The 22670-nt window shown below is 48.6% G+C and overlaps 8 protein-coding genes across 8 annotated transcripts; 4 read left to right on the top strand and 4 right to left on the bottom strand.

Annotated features, from left to right (window-relative positions):
- Window positions 1–434: 434 nt before the first annotated feature.
- BDV37DRAFT_280443 (uncharacterized protein) lies at window positions 435–1847 on the bottom strand (the record flags this gene model as incomplete). The annotated part of the gene is made up of 6 exons (XM_032086569.1): window positions 435–784; window positions 853–914; window positions 974–1353; window positions 1413–1483; window positions 1543–1579; window positions 1653–1847. The coding sequence occupies 6 exons, from the start codon at window positions 1845–1847 to the stop codon at window positions 435–437; spliced, it is 1095 nt and encodes a 364-aa protein (XP_031944150.1).
- A 1499-nt stretch (window positions 1848–3346) lies between these two features.
- BDV37DRAFT_291550 (uncharacterized protein) lies at window positions 3347–5806 on the bottom strand (the record flags this gene model as incomplete). The annotated part of the gene is made up of 5 exons (XM_032088971.1): window positions 5198–5806; window positions 4378–5142; window positions 3980–4311; window positions 3458–3646; window positions 3347–3393 (listed from the first exon to the last, which is right to left on the bottom strand). The coding sequence occupies exons 1-5, from the start codon at window positions 5701–5703 to the stop codon at window positions 3347–3349; spliced, it is 1839 nt and encodes a 612-aa protein (XP_031944149.1). The 5' UTR covers window positions 5704–5806.
- Window positions 5807–6474: 668 nt separating this feature from the next.
- Window positions 6475–8953, top strand: BDV37DRAFT_269572 (major facilitator superfamily domain-containing protein; the record flags this gene model as incomplete). The annotated part of the gene is made up of 8 exons (XM_032084388.1): window positions 6475–6494; window positions 6600–6630; window positions 6852–6962; window positions 7013–7359; window positions 7427–8340; window positions 8416–8438; window positions 8513–8682; window positions 8749–8953. 8 exons carry the CDS (start codon window positions 6475–6477, stop codon window positions 8951–8953), a joined length of 1821 nt encoding a protein of 606 aa, XP_031944148.1.
- A 1131-nt stretch (window positions 8954–10084) lies between these two features.
- On the top strand, window positions 10085–10483 carry BDV37DRAFT_280440 (uncharacterized protein; the record flags this gene model as incomplete). The annotated part of the gene is made up of 3 exons (XM_032086568.1): window positions 10085–10235; window positions 10265–10385; window positions 10453–10483. The coding sequence occupies 3 exons, from the start codon at window positions 10085–10087 to the stop codon at window positions 10481–10483; spliced, it is 303 nt and encodes a 100-aa protein (XP_031944147.1).
- An 866-nt stretch (window positions 10484–11349) lies between these two features.
- Window positions 11350–12286, top strand: BDV37DRAFT_291545 (uncharacterized protein; the record flags this gene model as incomplete). Its single annotated transcript, XM_032088970.1, has 1 exon — window positions 11350–12286. The coding sequence occupies exon 1, from the start codon at window positions 11456–11458 to the stop codon at window positions 12284–12286; it is 831 nt and encodes a 276-aa protein (XP_031944146.1). The 5' UTR covers window positions 11350–11455.
- Window positions 12287–12990: 704 nt separating this feature from the next.
- BDV37DRAFT_269570 (SRR1 family protein) lies at window positions 12991–14005 on the bottom strand (the record flags this gene model as incomplete). The annotated part of the gene is made up of 2 exons (XM_032084387.1): window positions 12991–13654; window positions 13722–14005. The coding sequence occupies 2 exons, from the start codon at window positions 14003–14005 to the stop codon at window positions 12991–12993; spliced, it is 948 nt and encodes a 315-aa protein (XP_031944145.1).
- Window positions 14006–14606: 601 nt separating this feature from the next.
- On the bottom strand, window positions 14607–16459 carry BDV37DRAFT_291543 (thiamine diphosphate-binding protein; the record flags this gene model as incomplete). Its single annotated transcript, XM_032088969.1, has 3 exons — window positions 14607–14912; window positions 14963–16308; window positions 16366–16459. The coding sequence occupies 3 exons, from the start codon at window positions 16457–16459 to the stop codon at window positions 14607–14609; spliced, it is 1746 nt and encodes a 581-aa protein (XP_031944144.1).
- A 1453-nt stretch (window positions 16460–17912) lies between these two features.
- On the top strand, window positions 17913–18404 carry BDV37DRAFT_45966 (IQ calmodulin-binding motif protein). Its single transcript, XM_032090699.1, has 2 exons — window positions 17913–18117; window positions 18172–18404. Exons 1-2 carry the CDS (start codon window positions 17986–17988, stop codon window positions 18265–18267), a joined length of 228 nt encoding a protein of 75 aa, XP_031944143.1. The 5' UTR covers window positions 17913–17985; the 3' UTR covers window positions 18268–18404.
- Window positions 18405–22670: the final 4266 nt, after the last annotated feature.

Here is a 22670-nt window from a genome sequence, read left to right as displayed (position 1 = left end):
TTGACCGCTAGCTACATATAGGTCATGTGCCGGACAGCATTTCGGGTGATTTCCGCCAGTGACAAGGCTTGGTGTGTCTTACCTGGTTTAGACTCCCACTGGTGCGACATTAGCATGAAAGACGTAGATTAAACGGGGGTTTTAAATAGTTTCACCGAGCCAAGTCCGTGCCATCCCTAAGGATTGTGGAGCCAGGTCCACCGGTTTGACTATAAGACTTGGCGCGCGAGTCTAAAGGAATGGAGGATCCACTGCTAGGCTATATTCCGAGTTCATGCAGCTTAGGAGTCGATTAAGTCAGCGTGATGAGGCTAGACTGCGGAAGATCATAATAATAATGATACTATTAATGACCGGATCGGCTCTCGAGTCCCAAAGAAAAAGGCGCAAGACAGGGGAAATGACGAAAATAAAATTCAGCTAGTTTCATATCCTTAGACAGTCTGCTGGACGCTAACGTCGGTAGTGACCTGAATCCCCGCATGCATTATACGTTCCTGAGACTCATTGTGGCTGGTTTCCACATCAGCCCTGCTGTGTCCTGTCACCGGCTTCAGCTTGATGCTATTACGTCCCCGTGTCGATAGCCCGTTGTATGTCCGACGGGTTGAACTGCCGTACAGCTTCGACGGGCCGATGGACTCGTCTTTGCTGGCGAGACCAAGTAGACGCTGTAACGTCGGGAAGCGGTAGCTGATAAAGGTCTTGAAGGAGGGAATACACGCGATGAAAATGGCCACCGCGACTTCCACGCAAGACCAATTCATTGCATCGACCAACACCCCTGCGAGCGTGGAGATGTCAGTAAATGGATAAACAAGAACGGAGAGGCAAGGACTAATTGCAACATACATGTGTGGTCCTCGGAGAAGGGATTAAAGTAGGTGACCCTGATGATACTGGTTACACACACACTAGTATGCATATTAGTTATTTCTCCCGGTCCTGATTGCATGGAGGAGGGGCAACATACAGAAGTCCCAAACTGAACATCATCACCAAACCCACTCGCTTGCCTACCGCCATCTTCAGACGCAGTAGTTTGGGAATAGGCATTGCAAACAGGGCCACGTCCGTGGCTAGCTTGATCCCAAAATTGGCGTAGTAAAAGACCGTCATGTCCACGCACTTTCCTTCTACGAGGCCTGTTGCATCCCATGCCTTGTAGACAGGCCAGCATTGGAAGATCACCACAAGGACTTCTTCAATCGTTTCGGCAACTAGAATGGCCAACACTAACCAGCATGCCATACGAAATTTCTTCCCCGGGAAGATGTGGAGGTAGAGCAGGCAGAAGGAGATCTTGATGGCGCCGAGGGCGAGAACGTAGGCGAGCATGGTGACGAAGTCAAGCTGCGAAAGGAATGGTCATAGTCAGCGGGTTACCGTCCATTGTCAGACATTGCCCATACCTTGAGGAACATGGCCCTGTCGCTGAAGCTTTCTACCGTTCCAATGTGCTTGCCGAATCCATATTTGGTCACTGAATGGGCCGAGCTGTTAGAACATCGTATGTGATTGCCTCGTCGCCAGATCACTTACTCAAAATACAAGCAACGCACAGAACGAACGTAAAGACCTGATGAGGCAGCTGTACATCAGTAATTGCGAGACGACGCACGGACTACAAGTAGGCGGAGAAGCTAGCCTACCCAACTGGTCACACATAGTATATCATCGAGGTTGATCCCCGTGAGATATCGGATACGAACGAAAAGACGGACTAGGAGCCCCGCGGTCGCAATAACGAGGAGCACTGTATTGCAGAAAATGATCTCGGGAATCCGGGATTGCGCCAGGAAGGCTATTCGCTCCGGCGAAAGTGATCTTTCCCAGACCCCTTCCATGGGGAAGACCGGCTGGCCGTCTGCAAAGCAAGAGGCCGAAAGGAGAGTCCAACGAAGACAAAGGTAGTCACATTTGTAGGAGCTGAAGGACGCACAAGAAAGAGCAACGGAGATTTCGCCTATATGCCCCTATGGGCTGCAGAGCCTAGGCATGTTTCATCCGACAACAAGGGGGTGGGGGTGATGTGGAATGGATTCGTCAACACGTGGAATCCTCCACCGGCAGATAGTGTCGCAGACCTGCACCTCCGTCTCGAGATTACGGGGTAAATTAGTAGGCTGATGCAGATCCAGATCACAATTCAGCGGACGGTTTCCACGCCCCACCCGCCGATCCATTTGGCTGACTATCGCACAGGCACCAAGTGGAGAGCATCCGACGTGAAGCCGAATGGCAGCATGAAGCTATCTCTATTAACATTGGAGCGGTTTGAACTAGTGAGTGCCGATTGTTAGGTGCCCTGACGCTGTCGATGTATGCATTTCGTGTACTTTGGTTCCTTGTTAGAAAGGCATTGATACAGTCCTCCCGATATCCATAACAATTCGATCTAATCGATCGTAGGACTGACTACCGTGGCTGTCGCACATGCTACTGATTTTGAATTAGTGGGGACAGCTATGCAAGAATATACATACAATTCCCAGCTAAAAAATCAGGCCAACTTTTGACAATTTGATTGACACACTTTACTACTCTTTAGCACCACTCTTTGGGAGAAGGAAGGGGAGTGCCCGTCCTAGGGAGAGGTACATACCAGGGGAGTTGCTAAAAGTTTCGTCCAGTACTGTCCAGTTTTCCCAACAAAAAAGAAATCTATGTCAAGCCCTCGAGAGGAATCCAAGGCCAAATAAAGAAGGGTTGCTGCCAGTGCTCGCTGGCAAGAGAGGCTCAGCGAACAAGTACAGCTCTATTGCCGATAAACTATATGTAGCACAGCTGATAGACCATCTACGCATAATATCGTATACCAAAGCAGCTAGAATACGGGCTCTCCACTTGCACTACTGTTGAGTTTCAAGGCCTCCTTATACCTCATATCAGCGCTCATTCGTTCCCAACCTATGCTAACTAAATTAATATCTCGTAGCTCAGAAGTCTTGCATACACTTCGACCTGCGGGAGGGTGGTACGGGCAGCAGAAGTAGGCTGGCCCGGTTTTGTCGATGGCGGTCCACTTCCAGGCCCCCCGAGTTTTACAATTGCGTCTCCAGGACAATCGAATACCGGTTCATTCGTAAATAGGGGCTTCAAGCTCCTGATATAAAAAGGTCGATCCTGAAGACCAACATTCAGGCCGAGCAAGGGATATCAGGGGGCCTAAAGCTGTTCTTTTTCAAACGATGCCAGCTAATCAGTTTCTGCGACGGGAAGGAAGGACATATATGGAGCTTCCTTTTTGAGCAGCCTCTTTATGTAGTTCGGCCATTTGATAGTAAACACGGATATCGTGATTCACAATCATGAATTACACACAGTTCCACGCATAAATCTCCGGTCAAGCCCCGGCTACATGCTTGAGCTTGCGGACAAATCCTGCACAGTCTAGATACTTGTTAGACAGACAGCGCATAATTTGCCAAGGGCTCTTGGGGTCTCATATACATACCTCTTTCCTCATAGAACTCGAGCTCTAGATATTTACCCCGTGAGCTAGATCCTAATGATGTTAACGTAGACTGACGTGAGTCCTGTGAAAAGCCACTAGCGACGCTATCCATGGAACCGCGGCGTGAAGCAGCCTGAAACAGAAGTTTGACCAGTTTTGATTTCTGACTGGGTGTGCCCAGGTCATTGACTAGCGAGGCGTCAGCTTGAATCCGGAGACAAGGCTCCCGCCAAGGAAAATATGGATGGCCCTCACCTGGAATATCGACAAACCTTGCGCGGCGAGATGTTCCTGGGAAGGAAGCAAAGAATAACAATGAAAGTGCTTTCGTGATTGGGTCTTCGAGCACGCGGACTGTCTCTCCTGAGTTGGAGTAGTAATCTGATCCAACGGAGATTTTCCTCACGTCAAAGCAGGCCACGACCTTTCTTCGAAGAAGGACCCTCTGAAAGCTCTCGAAATCTAAATTCATATTTGCTGTAAGCCCAAGTTTATCCTGCTATACTGCCGGGTATGACTTACCACTGCGGTCGCGGCATTTATAAATCGGCGAGATACTGTATCTGATGACGGACTGTTGGTCCTCAATCTTCGCTTTATGCGAACCCTGGAACCAGATGGAACAGGAATCAGAAAACGGCGTAGTGACTCGGCTGCTCGGTACGTCAGGCAGCATAGAGCTCTTAACGGTGGTGGACCCGCGGACGATGGTCTGGATAACTTTCACTCCTCCGTTGATATCGACAGCTTCAATCGCCTCTGGCTCGTTTGTCTGCGTATTCAAACAAGCCACAACTGTACATATCAATGTGCGAAAAAGCGCACGGTTGGGAATATTCGGGTCCGGAAATTCCCTTATTAAGAATAAGAATTGTTAGTAAGGCAGAGCAACGTGGCCAGACTGAGAAATATACACGCACACTTGGACTGGGTGGGTTGTAAGTGGAATCTTCCTATCGGAGATCGGTATAGAGATGGTTGACTTTGGAGAACCAATTGAAAGATCGGACTCAACTGAGCGTGTACGGGTAATGGGAATCGATGGTGAGAGGCAGTCAGGTGATGGAGAGAGCTCTGACAGCAGTGGCTGTGAGGGATGGAGAGGCTTGATATCAATAGAATTCATATTGAAGGCGTGTACAAGCTGGAAGTCGAGCCAATGCCGGAACTGCTCCCATTCCTCTGCGGTGTCATTGATCGACCGAGCAGGCTTAACCACGGCTTGATCTTTCTCAGACCGGTCATAGTTCGGAACGAGGTCGTGCCCATAGCCAACCATCTCTAAAGCATCGCGCACATCATCGCTAACCTGATGAAGGAAGAGAACCATTGCATCAACAGTTGGTGTCTCAGCAATTTCCGTCTCAGAATTCAACATATACTTGCGACTAGTAGGCTGAGGCGGGCCGACAGGTAGACCATGTGTATCAAGTCTCCGAGTAAGATTTCCCAGTCTCTCAGAGATCTCACGAATGCGATCGAGGACCCTTTGGTACCTTTGACTGTCAAGTGAAGGCACTTCATCATCCTCTGGGATTCCACTAAGTATGTGTTCTGGCCTAAGGCCGGCGAGCCTCGATCGATGCCCACGCTGGCTTGAGTGGTGTGCATCATGGTCTTCGGTGTGTATTGGGCCGTCAATAATGCATTTCCGCAGGAGTAGTGAGATCTGTGCCGTCATTGTCCTAAGAGACGTCAGCCTTCAGCAGAGAGTATCCTGCCACGAACGGTGGTCCTCACTTGATCGATTTCAACATCTCCAGGTTTTCTAACTGGTTATTCTCCGCTATCCGCATAAATCCTAAAGTCGCATCGCGTGTTTCCTCGGTAGACCTCAGCGTTGCGATGCTCAGACAGCGCTCAAGTTTCTGTCGAAGCCGTTCGGCTTCACTTCGCTCGAGTGGCCAGGTGACCTTCTCATACCATATGGAGACCTTTTTGCCTAGGCTTCCACGGCGGCTGCCATCTGTTGATGGTTTATCTTGAGCAAGTACCTTGTGCTTATTAACGAATTGGGCGCATTCCTGGATTGTTTCGTGGTAAAATGCTCCAAGATGACGGACGTCTCCTGATGTAGACTCCTTTACCCGCTGTATCCTTTCCAGTAGCACTTTGATAGCGCGGAACTCTTGGCGAAAAGAGTTAAAGTCTCCTGTTGCACCTGTAGGTCCATCTCTAACGCTTTCATAGACCGTCCAGACAACTTTGACCGCAGTGATGATATCACCAACACCTATCTGGCTCATGGTGAGACTTGCTTTGATGTAGATCTGCCCGAGGGACCCTATAACCTCCTCGTTGGTACCCTTGTAAAAGGTGGACTGTTATTGCGGATCTCGCAGTGGAATCGAAGTTAGAACAGTGGGTAGGAACAAAAGCAAGGTGCAAGCGGCTACCTAGAATCTCGTATTCTAGAGGTAAGCGAAATGATCACGAGGGCTTCGAACTAGTCTGTCATGAGGCTTAGTGAGAACAGAAAGCCTCAGAGTGTCGAGAGCCACTGACAGGACTAACATGATGATTCTGCAATGTATCCACTGCGATCTGATCGAGTCATGCCATCACGTTCACAGAGGTAGCTGTGGGTTCCTGAGCGTTTTTACCTGGAGCGCTTCCAATCCATGCGTACATACGAGGCCAGCAACCTTCTGGAAAACCGGAGATTTGAATGTACGATATGCACGGTCCCGATATTAAGCATCTATCAGAAGCGATGGGCAACCACTGGTGGCGGCAGTGCAGGGAGGCTAAATTTTAGCACCTATTTAGCGTCATCCCACAAACCAATGGTGGGGACCTAGTCAGGAACGTGCTGAGTTTAGATGCTTGTATTGAATACGGAGTATATCTCGCAGGCACCGGGCGCAGGCGGATTGCCTTTCGTGCCTCGTATACTGTCAGACATCCATTCGCCAAGTCCAACCCAGAGGTACATACCTCAATTCCTTCTAGGGCGCAACGCTGGTTCACATCTAGCGAAGGGCGATATTAAGAAATAGAAATTAAACTGTGAAGAAATGGGGGGTACCGCCTCATTGTCAGCCTCACGCCCTTGTGGTCGTGGCGCTGATATATTGTGAGGAATCCCCCGTATCTATTTCGCGTACCATTGCATGGTGAGTGACTGAACATTCGCGGTGAGACACTGTTCTGCGTCTCGCGTGATTCTACGAGTGTTTTATCTCCTACAGCCCGACGATAATTCCTAAGTTTCCCATCGGTCGTAGTTCTTGACGGTCAGACAATTATCACAATTGATATGGGAGTCTTACCTCAGGTGAAGCTATATTTGAACCCATGGGGGAACTACGAGGACTTCCAACATCATGCAGTAGGTTGCATATGGCGAGCCGAACAGCTATTTTCCGTTTCTTCCGGCTAATACCTTGATTAGCCAGCACAAAGACGTAATTTCATCATCAGTCGGTTAGAGAGCGCAAGGCAGAGGGAATGGCTCTGGGTGGTAGTCGTCGCCGGAGTGGGCTTTTTTGCTGATGCGTACTGTGTATGCTGAGTGAGAGGTTGAACTACTGGCAGCGACTGACAGGTTTGCAGATCTTCTCAGTCAACATGGTCGTCCCTATGATTAGTGAGGTCTATTGGGGCAGTTTGGACGCCAAACCTGACCGCGTCCACAACTATGAGGTCGGCCTTAGCATCATGACCTTAGGCGGCGCGCTCGTAGGCCAAATTCTTTTTGGTATCGCCGCGGATATCTGGGGTCGCCGGAAAATGTATGGATTGGAGTTGATTGTCTTGATTTTCAGCACTCTTGGGATGTCGATGTCCTCCTCTGGTAAATATGACTCCATGTCCATCATCGGGGTTCTTTTGTTCTGGCGGTTCTTTATGGGAGTCGGAGTGGGAGCCGACTATCCTTTATCTGCTGTGATCTGCTCCGAGTTCGTGAGCCATTGGGGGACCCATAACCCCCCATATTGCACCATGGCACAGCTAACCTTTTGTTAGGCTTGCACCCACTCGCATAAGGGGTCGTATGTTGGCAGCTGTCTTCCTCTGCCAATCACTTGGACAGACTGCAGCGGCACTCATTGCTCTCATCGCTGTGGCAGGCTTTCGACATAGTCTGCCTAATGACCCAGAGCTTCGCGAGTGTACAGGATCTTGTGTTCGGAATTTAGATAGCATATGGAGGTTAATAGTAGGTCTGGGAGCTGTACCTGCATTCATTGCCATCTGGTTTCGATTAACCATCATTGAATCCCCTCGTTATACCGCCGATGTCATGCAGAATAGTCTCCAAGCTGCTGCAGATATCTCTCAGTTTTATCAGTCAGCGGACATTTCCTCAGCCTCTAGTCTCGGCCATGAGTCGCTCCATCCAGTCGAAGAGACGATATCACTATCCCCCACCCAAACTCGTGAAAACGGCTTTACCCCATCAGTCATCTCTCGGCAATCAAGCTCTATGGCACTAGAGAATATCTCCAGCCCTCAACTCCACTTCTGGAGAGATTTCAAAATTTTCCTGCAACAAAAGCACAACCTCCGGACGCTCGTGGCAACATCTTTGTGCTGGTTCTGCCTCGACCTGCCATTCTACGGCTTGGGGTTGATGAATGTGGACATTATAAATACCATTTGGTATGGGAACCACATTCCGTCTGCCGGAGTATATGAATCTCTTCTTCGGGTGTCATACCAGAGCATCGTGGTTGTTTCATCGGGCGCTATCGTCGGTAGCTGTATAGCAGTGCTAACAGTCGACCGAATCGGGCGGCGGAATCTTCAGCTGCTTGGCTTCTGTTGCCTGTTCATTCTTAACGTGATCATTGGTGCTTCATTCCGCTATTTGAGCACACATGGCGACTCATCAGCCTTGGTCGTACTTTATGTTCTGACTCAGATATTCTTCAACTTTGGTAAGTGGCTCGGACTGATCATCCTGTGCCTTAGTCGACAGTGTGACTAATATTTATATTTTTTGCCCTGGATAGGACCAAACACCACCACATACATTGTACGTGAACATCCAAACGTTTAAAGGATATATTGTATCTCGCCATCCATTTATAGTATCTCTAACATGTTTAGGTTCCTGCTGAGCTCTTCCCAACTCGATTTCGCGCCACTTGCCATGGCATCTCAGCCGCCTCTGGAAAATTAGGTTCCATTCTTGCGCAGTGCTTCTTAGGATATGTGGACTTTGGCAATGGTGCAACCTGGCGAAACGTGCCGGATTGGCTAGGATATGCACTTCTCTGGTACGCATAATGCAGCAATTGCGATGGACTTTGAATACCAACAGCGAACTCTAACAGCGAAGCTAGCTTATCATTCTTCATGCTGATGGGTCTTATTACCACATTATGGATTCCGGACACTAGAGACAATGAGGGGAAAAACAAATCCCTCGAGCGCATTGCCGATGATATGCAGGCAAAAGATGCACCCCCCGTGGATGAGGAAGAAACTGGCAGCATCCACACGCAGTCTACTACGCTGACGGCTGGCCCAGTTTGGAGATCAACATGAGCTGTCCGGTCTGCAGATCGCTTCGCCCCAACGTCTCCTATATCTCTTTGCTTTCTTTGATGTATACATAGATTGTTTTGCTATATGCTTTTCCACGTGACATTTGTTTATAATATGCAAGTTTTCAACAAAGCGATGTCCTGATGACGATAACATTCCATGATCGCAGATGCCCATTGATATATGTGACTTGCCACCTTGATTTATCTTAAGCAACTGGAAAATGTAATAGAGATAAGCCTGTGTTAGATTGCTAAGACACTCAATACATTCCCTTCCATCTGGATATGTAAATATACCGAATACAACATCCCTACTAGGTACACACATCCCTCTTCAAAGGACACAAAGGGTGCAATTATCGTACTTGGTCTAACAGGCTATTTCGGCCCTTGAGTCACAGCCTGTCCATCCTGTCGTAACTCGTTGGGGCAGCTATCATTCCAGAAAGGAGCATTAATAGCCTGCCCATATATCCAGGGATTCAACAGGGAATGTCCTTAATATATCGCATTCGTGGTGCATGAATCGCACGAATGCGGGGCCAGGCTGACACGTCACCATCACATCCTTCTACCTATTCACCTTACACCTGGACTACCTCCAAATAGCTGCCGTTGGGTATGGTGCTTTTTTTACTGGATGGTGTGTCCCTGCTTTTTCAGCACAAATTGAACACGCTAAATTCAGACGGAAGTTTGAGTTTATGCTCAAGCAGGAGCAACGGTTCCCTGTGTTCCGTTCACTTCACGAATAAGTATGTCTTGCATCCTGTCATAACCATACTATCTAATTTTGTGCTACTTGGATTGACTTGTTGGCTGGGTAAATTGTAGTGATATCCTCCCGGGCACGTGCTTCGGGGTAAGTAGAATGCTTCATAAGGTAATATGTCGACTGTACCATCCCAATACCCTAACTTGGTCCTAATTTAAGGTGGGGATAAAAGTTACGGGGACCCATGGTTGGCTTCTCTCAATCGCTTGAAATGACATCATTACTCTGACAGATTGAACAGAAGGTATATAGTCTAGCTTTTATCTCCCACAAGAGAAAATCATTCGAACAGTCATTTGTGCCATATACACCGTGGTAGATACCATACCAAAGGATAGCTTACCTTAACAAAAAATGGATAAACTCATGTCCAAGCTTGGCGGTGGTAGCCAGTCCAAGGACAAGGAAGCTGAAGGTGGCAGCTCGAACGACAAAGACTATGTCGATAAGGGCATGTATTCGCCCCGATATTCCCTTTCCCTGATCTTCCAATCTACCTCTTCGGGTGCATCGGGATATTAACAGATCGGTTAGGCCTCGACTCAATTGAAAAGAAGTTCGGCGGTGGTCGAATCAATCCCGACGACCCGAAGGTGCGAGAGACGAATGAGAAATTTACGGATGCTGCGAGGAGCAAGCTTGAGAGTCTGACTGGGTAAGTCATTGAGCCATAGGTTACTACAACGAGGTATATCTAGCTAACTGTTGATGGCTGGATGTAGGCAAAAAGCCCCCTCTAAATTCTCCAACTAGATCGCTCATGCTATGCTATAATAATAAAGTCATGCCTGAATCACACGCGCCTGTTATATAAATTATGATTACCTATCAAGGGATAATACAATCATAAACAAGAAGAATAGTAGGGATTTCCTCAGCGACAAAGATTTTGAAACTTGAGAAAACGCGTCTCGGCCTGTAGCGCATTCCAGGACGAGATATCCCTGCATTCCAGTTAAACCACGCCCACTTTCCGACTTGAATTGATTCTGGATTCCATTGGAGCTCTATCCAGGTGAATCCGTTTGGTCTCGAACCTTGACAGGTGTCAGAATCTATGATGTGCATGCCATACAATAGAGGACATCTGATAATTTCCATCACCCGTGACAACGCCGATCGGTTTGCACCCGTATTCTCTGACAAGTCCCACAGATCTTTGTACATACCAATCTGTCGCGGTCAGGAGGTGTAGCTCACGTACTGAGAATGTCATAAGGACTTCGTTCCGTCCCGAGCTTTATTTCCGAGGAAGAAAACGTATAGCAGTCCAAGGCCATCCCTTCCGCTGCAGACAGGATCCACCACGCAAGTGCTGTAACCTATTGCGGCAGTAGGTTTTAAGTTCGAATTAACCCTATAGCTACCATACAGAGGACGATCTTTAGTGACCAAAACCTCACCGATAGCGTGGACAGCTCTGATTGGCCTTTTGTCGATCGCGCTTGGCCCATTCCTTGCGTCTTCTTGCAATCCCAGTACTCTGATACGACGTCACGACCCACCGACAAGGACTTTTAGTGGGCGATCTTCAATAGATTCTCCACTGGGGTGGTTTTGTTTTCGGCTACAGCTCGCATGGGGCCCCTCAGCTGTGTTCAGCTCAGCCCGTCTGCCACAGCTTACCCAGCTGGAGCAAGCTATATTTGTTGTCAGACCGCCATTCCAACCAGGTGAGAACTCGCCAGATAATTTCCAATATTATAACACTCTTTCCTTCCCTTAATGGACCCAGTCATTGCTGATTTTGTACAAGAGTACAAAAATAAAAAATGGATCTACGCGCGCAACGCAGCAGCGACCGCCAGAATATGCGACGAAATTCTACAGGCAGAGCGTGTACCAGGGGTTATCACACAGAGGGTAAAAGACGCTTCCAGTCTGGAGCGCAAACTTCGTGAACGTCAGACTTTGCGTGGTCGCGTCTATCCGACGAAAGAAAGAATCCACTGGGAGATGGCAGACCTAGCAGGGGTTCGCATCGTCGTATATCTCCCTCAAGATCATGAGCGCGTTGTACACGCGTTAAGTGGACGATTCGATATGGAGTTGAAGAAAAGCTATGGAGCAGTCGACACGACCAGTGTTGTTCGGAAACTCTCCTGGCACATTCAGCGTCCAGGGTATTGCGCCACCCATTGTTGGGTATTTCTGAAAGAGGACGAGCCACAGGCACGGGACGGACAAACCAGGAGGAGAGTAGAAATACAGGTTGTTACCATGTTGCGGCATGCTTGGGCGCAGTTTGAGCATGACGCAGTTTATAAGGCACGATCCGCGATGAGTCTCGAGGATCGCCAGATCCTGGATTCGTTGAGCTGCGCCATTGACCGCGGGGAGTGGATCTTGAACTGCATACCTGACAGTGGTGTCAGAAATATGTCGAGTGATCTGCTGTTTGAGATGGTGTACGAGGTAGGATGCCTGGTTGCAGATATAGCCAGAGAGGAAAGTCGAGCGCAGGGAGCTGCAAAGCCCTTGCTGGAGTTCTTGCGACATTTGAAGGAGGCGAAGCCCAAAGGCTTGTGCGGTTTAATGGTAAAGGAACGTTTATAGCATCATACCACAAGGGCCCGCGACTAAATCTCATTTAACACCGCAAGAGAGGGAAATATGACGCCATAACTTGGGTGGAAACAGTGTAGAGATGGTTTCACTGGAGAGGATTGGGCCACATCCACGCTCAATAACTCGAAGAGCGCTATCCTAGACAGTCTAAATCCAATGCTCCTAGGGGCAGTATGGCCGAACCGATCCCCCTTGAAAGAAGTGACAGGGGTGTATCACATCCAAATATGGCTCGTGGTAATCACATTACGAAACTACACATGCACGCCTGAGAGGATGGCAACACACCGAGCTTCTCTTCCTCCAGCATGGCCAGCAGCAGCAGCAGCAGTATTACACAAACGTGGCTCACATAATTAAAGCTCCATCCTATTGCTAAGATATACGTAAGACTTGGGCTCACTGCTTCTTCTTTACTAAAAGTCCACCTGTACCTTGCCTATTATATCCATAGTGAAGACATCAACCACTCTCTGAATCCCTGATAGCATCACCTGTAGTTCGCTGTAAATGCATTGGCTGTAGTGCTCAGTCACGCCGAATAAAGATCGCCACCTCGCCGAACCATTCCTCGTCACTCAAGAACTCAATACGGTCATAGGCCTTCATCATATTTCTCAGCCGTGCAGAGAAGGGATCCGTCCTGTTCGTGGTCAGCTACTAGGTACACAAAGGTGGCAGCAAATATGGTCCTACATGAACTGCTCACGGCCGTTATGCAGCCATATCTCATCCTCGCATGTATTCCAAATCATCATCGCAGGCCGAGCAATGTCCGCAACGATTTGTCTCACGGGCACATCTGGCGCGAAGGTCAAGACAATAGTGGAATCATCAATCTCCACGAAAGCATCTGGATCCTCCAGACAAGTGATTTCGTATTTCTCGAGAATCGACTTGTCAAGAGCGGTGTAGGCAGGGTCCTGTGCGAAGCATTCGATTTTGTCGGCTGTCTCTCCCTGGCACTTACTCACGATGCGACGCAATGTCAAGGCCAAGGCATGCTGAAACTCAGACCGATGGTCCCAATTCTCAATGGAACGAGGCTGCATAGTACCTAGCGCGAGGGCAACAATCTTTGTGATCGGAGGGAGGTTCTCACGCGATTCGATGATCTGCAGTTGCGTGTAGGATTCACTGGCTTCCCAGCTCTGGATGCTGGTTGTAAAGGAATCATTGATTGTCTTGACCGAATCCACAACGTAGCGGAAACCAGGTCGTAACTCTTTCGTAATTTCGTCGCGCAACTCCATGTAGTGGAGGACCCTTAGACTGAGGTCACTATACCCATCCATCTGGTACGCCCTATACGAGGTGAGAAACCCAAAGGTGCGGTATTCGATGGCTGGTGCCTTGCTACAAAGGGAAATGTCAGCCCAGCCTGAGTCAAACCCTTGATTTCAGAGAACATGATGGAACCCACAGAACCCATTCTGTACCGGGCTCCGACCCAGCCCTGGTGACACCTGTTCTGACTTCAAAAGTTTCTTCAGTGCCCTCTAATCCCTTAATGAGTACATCTCGCTTTTCAGAGTTTTCTGCTTCTTTAAGCTGCCTACTGAGGTCACGGAGCTGTTCCTTTGTGAAAAAGGGAACTCCAGCCTCGTAAAGCCTGTGGATGCCAGCTGTCTCCTGCACAAACGTATCATAGTCTCGACCATGTGAAGAGTGAAAGTCTTCACAGTCAGAGTCTTGTGCATCAGTCATGTCTGCTATGAACAGCAAAGGATTTGGGCCTGTAGCTGAGGATATTGCGTGTAATTGAGTGCTTTGTTAGCTATGTCGCGTCAGGGGAGGCTGTGTTGTTTGTACTTTAAACAGGTATAAAGCTAACAGTGCGTCAAGGCGGGGTGATTGTGCAGAATTCTTTTCAGGTCACCAGTATTTAGCGCCTGACTGATTTTGGTCCTATTTCAAATCTCTAGTGTAACGGATCTTCCTTTACTCTATGCCAATATGCACTTGTACGTGAGTTCTATTGTCTTTAGAGATTGGTTATATTACATTCTTTGGTAACGAACAACTAGCTGCTCCCGTACACTTAGCCACTGGGCATCCTATATGGCTGTATGGCTGTGACCGTGGGGAGAACAGTGCTTATAGCTAGAAAACATTGCTGTTTCTGTAGTAACAGAGGTCTATATACCACGTGACAATTGAGCATACGGTGTTGAATAATTCAGCCTGACTCCTTTACTGTGGAACAGCCGTTCTGCACTGTACCATAGCAGTTAACTTCAACGTCTCTGACTCTCTATACAATCTTATTCTAATACATTTCACCACAAGGGAGTCAGTGTAACTTTGCTTATTTCGAAAACCCTTTCGATACCTTCTCTCCCAAGGCTCGCAGCTCTGGCGTCATATCATCTGGCTCGATACAGCACTCCAAGAACGCAAGCTTGTCACTCTCTGTGGAGACCATCTCTATTGCCCGCAGGAGGTCTGCCTGGGTCTGGATTTTCTTGGCAAACACAGGAATTGCATCCAGATCTGACTTCTCCATTGCATACGGGTTAGAAGGTTGCGCATGGGGCTTGTCCAAGAACGAGGTAGCCAGCTTGGTATAGTCCCAGTTCGCAATATAGTTATATGGGCCTTCATGCACTGCAGTCTGTATATACTTGTCAGCTCGGCGCGTATAGGCGAATTGTTGGGGCTGACCTCAGTCTTGTATCCCAGATTATTAAACAGCAAAATGATCGGATTCAGTTTCATCCGAATCATTGTGCCTATCTCTTGGGCCGTCATTTGAAATGCACCATCGCCTACCATAAGAACGACACGACCGTGAGGACGAGCTACTTGAGCGCCAAGGGCTGCTGGCACGCTCCATCCAATCGATGCATAGGGAAGTTGCATGTGCAGATCCACCCCAGCTGGCAGTTTGATATGGCTCGCAGTAAACCATGTGTCGCCTGAATCCGCCACCAATGTGGAGTTATCCTGTACCAGACTCTGAATGCCAGAAAGCAAACTCCGCACTGTCAATGCATCATCAGAAGTTTTGATTTCGGCTTGGATGCTAGCGGGGTGGCTTGGTTTGAAGCCAGGAGGAAATTCCACTGGGCGAATGCTGGTGCTATCGATCATCGCGGAGACCAATTTACTAACGCTTATCGGAGTAATTACTTTGCCTCCCGGCATTCCGACGCTGTTATAGTCGAAACTGATCAAACGGTGGGCCTCGTTCCCTATGTCAATGGAGGAAGTATGTAGGTCCGACCAGGAGACTCCTACTGCGAGCCAAAGATCAGAGCTCAGGACAAGTTTCTCTCCTTCGTGGTTGAGCAATCCAGGCCAGAAAGTGCCCCAATACTGGGGGTGGGATTCCGATATCCGACGCCCGTCTGGTTGGCACAAGACAGGGCAACCAAGTTTCTCAGCAAGGCATTGGATGATATCTCGCGAAAGCAATACTTGTACCTGACTTCCAAGAAGTAGTACTGGTCTGTGAGAAGAGTTCCATAGGTTTGTCATAGCCTCTAATGCCTCCCCTTCTTTGTTTGTCTGGGTCGCTTCCTCTACCTTCTGGTTTAAGGGTATCGGGAAACGACATGGGGCGCCGGCAATGTCATTCGGAAGTTCGATATATACCGGTAGCGATTGTTGTATACATTTACTGATGGCATTATCAATTACATCTGCGGCGGATTCCACAGTGTCGACACGTACTGACGCAGCTGTTACTCCTTGAAAAGCGTGAAGGGCCTGGTCCTTATTAGAGGGCGACGGTGTATGATGCGTTGCTTTATTGCCGGTGAATACACTAGTCGGTGGACAGCCCGACAGAACGATGACCTTAAGTCGCTCTGAACAGGCACCCGATATGGCGTTCAGGATAGATAGACCTCCCACTATGTATGGGACGACAATCGCCGCTGCTTTCGCCTCCGACGCACGTGCATAGCCATCTGCAGCGTACCCTGTGTTCAGCTCGTTGCAACATTGTACCATTCGTAAACGTGGATTTTCGAGGAGATTATCGAGGAGGGTCAGGTTGGTGTCCCCTACATGGAGGTTAATGATCCTGTTAACGTCGCTTTCTCCTAGGGGTAGGGCCTTGCCTGGTACGACAAAGTAGTCACGGACTCCAAGCTCCTCCATTCTATGTCCTATATAAGACCCCACATTGTAATCGTCCAGTTTTACATTCGCCATTCTGGTCTTGCCACTGGATCTGCTTCCTTGTTGATGTGAAACTTCAGGTCTTTGTCTCCTGAGCAGCAAAGAGAAACTCAAGACACGTACTCCATCGGTACGACAATATGTTTCCTCGATATGGGAAACGAGACCATACTTTAATAGTCAACGGGTTTATCCCACCAAATATATCCAGAGACCAGTTTTACATGTCAGGCAGGCCTTATGATCCAGTACACGGCCCCAAACAAGAAATGGCTCTGTCTGTTCCTTGACTACCCCAAGATCTGCGTCCCGAGGCCTTAGTGAACTAAGCTCTTTGAAGCCAAATGCTGCATAGCATTATGGGATGACTAGTTATGCAGTTATTCTACTATGGATAGGGCCATCAAAACAGGATTATAATAGCCTTTGGCCCGACGCATCCGGAATGCAGTGAGATTCAATGCACGGATATATATCTCCACAATTGACGTCAGGGTTCCAGTTCCGATATGCGTGGAAAACTTGTCGCCAACAGGCTACTAAGCCTTTACGCCTGTGACCTTGTAGGATCACCCATGACTATTCCTGTTATACACAAGTTGTTGTATCTTTGACTGCCATTTCACTGCTACTACAGCAGAAAATAAGGTTCTGGCCAATGTAGTTATATGGGCCTTCATGCACTGTAGTCTATATATATTTGTCAGCTCGGCGTGCATACGTGGCCACGATTGTACGCAAGGGAAACTGTATTTCTCATTTGTATACTGTGAAAAACTTTGTCCAGTCTAAGGTTTCTCAGCCATGCCTCCTGTCCCAAGTTGCCTTATATGTGGTGGTTAATGGCAAGGAAGGGGCGTTTGAGATGGGTCATTTGATGTGGGGGTAGGCACGGACCATGTCGGCCGCCCTATCTGTTCTTACCATGACACTTGGGCAGTCAACAAGGATCGACTTGTTCTGAAGCTTTGTGTGTATGAAAATGGCCAGCATGAAAAAGTTATAGGCCAATGTTTTGGATCACCTGGCCTCTAAAGAGCTTCACTATGGACCCGCGATCATGGATATATGCCCTGCCCTCCTTTCTCTCCTCCTTCGGTCAACATGTTGTCAACTATCTCGAAATTGAGTTTTGTCCTATGAGAACAATGCTACTCTTAACTCCTTACCACGGCCCGCATTCGACGACTACATAGCAACACGGCGATAATCACGATACCGCCATATCAGGGGGCGTGGGGCGTGTACCTGAGGGATTCGACCCGATACCCATGAATTCCAATGCAAAATCTAGACTTTCCTCGATCCTGGCGATGTCATCTACAACGGTGAATGAACTGTCGCGCTCGTAGAGGTTTAATGTCTTTCTATACTAGGGTTTCTAAAGTTCTCACCTGAGGTCACGGGAAGGCGGCAAGCAGAATTATCTTGCCCTACGCGACGATCATGTTTTTTTGTTTTTCTTTGCTATCACCCCTCCTGGTTTCCTCTCGCCAATCCTCAGACGTTGCTTATATACCATCCGGAATATTCTATAATTTCACTATAATAGACATCCAATGCCAAAAAATACACATCTCCTTTCTAAATTAGTGAAATCCGCAGGAATTAACAGCGCGACCGATCCAATGGAACGGCCACCGAGAAATGACGTCACTGATAAGGAGCAGTGGGCTGCGAGAGTGATTCAGGTACGGAATGCGTGTCTGTCTGGAGTTTCTGGCCCTAAACTGGTCGTCTCATAGAGAACATATCGCGGATATCGCACGCGACGAGAGTTGCAAGGCTGTGGAATATCGGCGACCACGCGTTGGGTAGAGGTCAGTTTGGACAGCGAGTGAAGGATTTCATTATCTCACAGGGATACACCAGGCCGTGAAAGAAGCAGAATGGCGGCTCCTCCATCGTCCATCCGCCCCAGAAGCTACCGTCGAAAACGATAGCTCCGCCCATGCTCGTCAAAATTGGCAGCGGGCTGTCAGTGTCGCCAAACGGGCGGGTGGTGACGACGACTTTGACCGGGAAGCCGCTTCGCCCACGCGGCAGTCCAGCGGCAACACGGCTTCCCAGTCCGTGCCTGCTCAGCTCGACTTGCCTCCAGGGACAACCGCGAAAATGATGGACTTGCAATACTTCCTCGAGTTGGTAGATTTGAAGCACCGTCACGGCAGCAACCTTCGTGTTTACCACTCACATTGGAAGAATTCGACTACCGCACAGAACTTCTTCTTTTGGCTGGACTATGGCGAAGGAAAGGACCTTGACCTTCCTCAATGTCCGCGCGACAAACTCGAGCGGCAACAAGTGCGCTACCTCTCACGCGAAGAACGGATGAATTATCTGGTGACTGTGGACGAAGCTGGGCTATTCCGATGGGCGAAGAATAATGAGCGCGTCTGGACAGACAATAGACGGTTCAAGGACAGCTTGCAGGGGGTAGTGCATATCGACGAGGATGCACCGCAGTTCAAAGGGAATACCGAAGCGGGCGACCCGGACGCTTTCTGGACCAGTTCCTCTTCGTCTGTCTCGTCACTTTCCTCGTCAGATTACGATTCAGATAGTGACGCGTGTGCGAGCAGAAGGAAGGAAACGTATGTGAGTGAAGACTATAAAGCAGTCAAGAAGTTGAAAAAGGTTGTGCATGTCAGTCCGTCGACAGTTCTCAGCAGTATAACGGGGAAGTCGTTGAAGAAGGAAGACATGTGGATATTCGTGAGTTCCTCGATCACCTGCTTATGCCCTCTATCCTTCCTAACACTCGTGCCCCCAAGGTTGCCGATACCTCCTTGCGCTTGTATATTGGGATCAAACAGTCAGGTGCATTTCAGCATTCGTCATTTCTTCGAGGTGCTCGCATTGCCGCTGCAGGTCTAATCAAGGTCAGGGATGGACAGCTTCGTAGCTTAGCACCATTGAGGTAAGTTGCTTCTAGTCTTCCACTGATAGAAACTGCTAACCCTACCAAAGTGGCCATTACCGTCCTCCTGCAGCTAACTTTCGTGCCTTCATCCACTCCCTCCAAGAAAGAGGGGTCGACATGTCTCATGTTTCCATTAGCAAGTCCTACGCCGTCCTCGCAGGCATCGAGGGATACACCCGCACAAAACACAAAGTGCGTGCGTTGCATGAGAAAGTCGACGATATGAAGCAAAAGGTCTTGCAAGCCCATCACAATGGGGAGAAGGGTCAAAGTCCTGCCTGCCCTCAAAATGAAGGTGATTCTAGTTTCAAACCACTGGTAGATGGCAAACAAAGCAAAATCGAGAAAGCGAACCTCGAGTTACCCCTGCGCACAAGGTCCAGAATTGAAGCAAAGTGATAACCTATACGATATGTCGATTGCATGAGGGAAGCCCTTGCCGATATCATTGGTGGATGGATATATGACTTGATGTCTCAGGAGCAAGAGCATGTAATTTGGAACAGCTCCTTCCGCCTACCAGTACCAATGCTTCCGACCACTCATGAGCTGCGACCGTGTGGTGTCTTACAGATTGCGAATTCCCTCTGCTAGCCGTTCCTCTACAAGACATCACAGACCATCGTTGGTGGCTGGATTATCGCACAAATATTCCCGTGTCTGGGCCCGGGCCTGAAGAAAAGCGTCTCGCCATACATGGTGAGCCTCATAGCCACCCCTCACCAATACCAGCTATTGCCGTCTGGACTTCTGGCCGAGGGACATCTCAATCAAATAAGGACTGCACTATGTCCCCAGCCTAGAGTCCGTGAGTGTGAAACTGACGTGAGAGGCAGAACATCCGGTATGGCATGCCACCTCTTCAAGATTTGCCTTCCTTGTCTCGATAGTAATAACAGCGATTGGTTAGCAGCTCTTGTGGTGTTTTCCTGGCAACCAGAGAGAATGTTAGCTGCAGCACTACTTCACACTCACTGCCTCGAGAGACCTGAAATGGCGATACTTGGGCTTTCTATCACTACAAAGATCTGTGTCGAGAATATAGTTGAAATTTGAGTCATCTAGACTAGCCACGGAGCTTCCTATACCCATGGACCATGAAATTAGCCGACACCTATCCTGTTCTGCACCATTATTGCCACTTTTTCCACGGCTTATCTATTTCAACGTATGTCCACCTTTGGTCATCACCACCACGGACGATTCGTCCGGAACAACCACAACATTACCTCTAAGTAAAGTTGGACGCACCATGAAGACTCTCAAGAGATTCCGACCAGACCGTATATCCGCAAAATGTTCAATAGTTGGTTAGCAAAGATGTTGTAAATGCACTAGTATCTGGAATATCGGGAATCTCGGGAATCTACACTGATGGTTATCCTCTACTGTACAATAGCTGCTATTCGGGAAGACTTTGTTCTCGACGATTGGAATGAAATTACCCCTTTCACAGTATCGAGCAGTCTGGGTATGATTTGATATCCAACGTACATAGGGGAAATACTCATGCAGGAATACATGAGTGCAAGCCTGAGGCACTTACCGGATATGTCATGTCGGATGACTCAATAGGGTCCAGTGAATGTCAACATCGCATGCCAGAGGTTGCATTCACCTTGTCTGGATTTAAGTCCATTTGCCACAATCCAGCAAAACCTGTCCAATACCAGAAGGACGGAGTTCTATTCACTACTTTCATCCCGCACTCGCTGTCAGACACTTCACCCCTTTTTACGTCGCTCCAATTATGCTTGAAGTGCCCCCCTTCGTGGCGTATCCAGATGACGCTTCAATATCCCCATTAGGCATGTGTATCCTGGCACAGCGGCACGTAGTAATGGACTTATGTAGTCTTCAAGCGGGGACCTGTATAGATTCACTTAGCCAGATATCCCTCTTTGCCTATAAATAAGATCTCCATCCCCCCTCGAAACGCTTCTCTTCTGTTGATCATCCTCTACCTCCTATGACGGACATAAAACCGTCTCCTACTTTCCTAATACTTCTTATGAATCTTTTCTTTTGATATGATTCTTTGACACCATCATTACATATAATCCTTCCTTGTGTCCTTGGACTTTGTCCATTTTCTGATACCCTACCTCCCATCCTGATACCCCCCACTGCCTTGACCATGATGTCTACATTTCCAGCCACTTTGCCTCTTCAAGTCATCCTATTTTCTGCTCTTTCACATCATGATGCCCCGCATGTACTCCTAGCCCCTGTAACCTGATTGTATGTCTGTATTGGGGTTCGTCGTTGTGCTGCTGATCCCCAACATTGCTTGGTCCAATCAGCAGCACAATCTGCTCACTATTCAGTGGTAAAGGCCTCCGAGCCGGCAGCTTGTCAACTCTTGCAATTTCTAGTTGCAGTCAACGCTGCGGTGTTTGATGTTTGCACAAAATCTTTGGGCATCCTCAACATGGTTAAGGTCACCATTGGTGAATACATTTGTTGATTGACATGGACAAACCACCGCAGTATTGCATACCGGTGCGGTGTCTGTTGTTTGTACGAACAGCCTTTGGGAAGCGTGCTTGTGCTATAGGATTCGGTCCTATCGAGAGTCACAGTACAGCATCCGACAGGACAGATACATTCAGCATTAGAACACGGCTCAGATCACCGCTTAGGTGATATCGCCTTTTGGCGGCACATTCCCATCCACTGCAAGTGAGAATTGCAGACATCCCCGCGGTGTTCGATTGCTTGTAACAAGCCATTCTGGCGCGTTGCAGTCAACAACACGGCTAAGGTCACCTTAGTGTGAATACAATTGTTGGATGGCAATGAACCGGGGGTTGGGCACCCCTAATAAAAACTACAGTTTGCTGGAAGACGCCTGCGGGCTGACAGCGTATTATCTTCCTTCACCTTCTCTCTTCGTCCCCTTCATCTCACACTTCTCACAGCTATGTGCTGTTCATATGAGAAGCCTCAGCGGATGACTGGGATGCAAGTGGCCTGACTTCATCCAGTGAGTGGTATCTGGCTTGGCGGTGGGTGCAACACGACCTTTGCTATGGGAACTCGGCGACTTACGCGGAGGATGCGTGAGATGAACTCATTTTCTTTACTTCGTTTGAGGAGCTGACTGTTTTGAAAACCGCAGAGGCTGATAATCTTGGCTATGGAGATGGTTGGTTTCTCCCTTGTTCAATGATGGTTGGCTGACACCCTACAGGGCACTTGTCGACATCGCCGGCTCGGTCTCTCGTGTTGAAATAACGCGCCTCACACTCATCCTCGCGTATCTCCTTGCTCACACAACGAAACTTTCCACCGTCAAACTGCGACGAACTTTACGCTGTC

The sequence above is a fragment of the Aspergillus pseudonomiae genome, assembly GCF_009193645.1.
Source record: "Aspergillus pseudonomiae strain CBS 119388 unplaced genomic scaffold BDV37scaffold_14, whole genome shotgun sequence".
Lineage (NCBI taxonomy): Eukaryota > Fungi > Ascomycota > Eurotiomycetes > Eurotiales > Aspergillaceae > Aspergillus > Aspergillus pseudonomiae.
Note: the sequence above shows the minus strand (reverse complement) of the source record. Positions and strands in the feature narration are given on the sequence as shown.

Coding starts and splice junctions, on each gene's coding strand:
- BDV37DRAFT_45966 (XM_032090699.1), top strand. CDS start 17,986: ATGCCAAAAAATACACATCTCCTTTCTAAATTAGTGAAATCCGCAGGA. Junction 18,118..18,171: donor GGGCTGCGAGAGTGATTCAG/GTACGGAATGCG, acceptor GTCGTCTCATAG/AGAACATATCGCGGATATCG.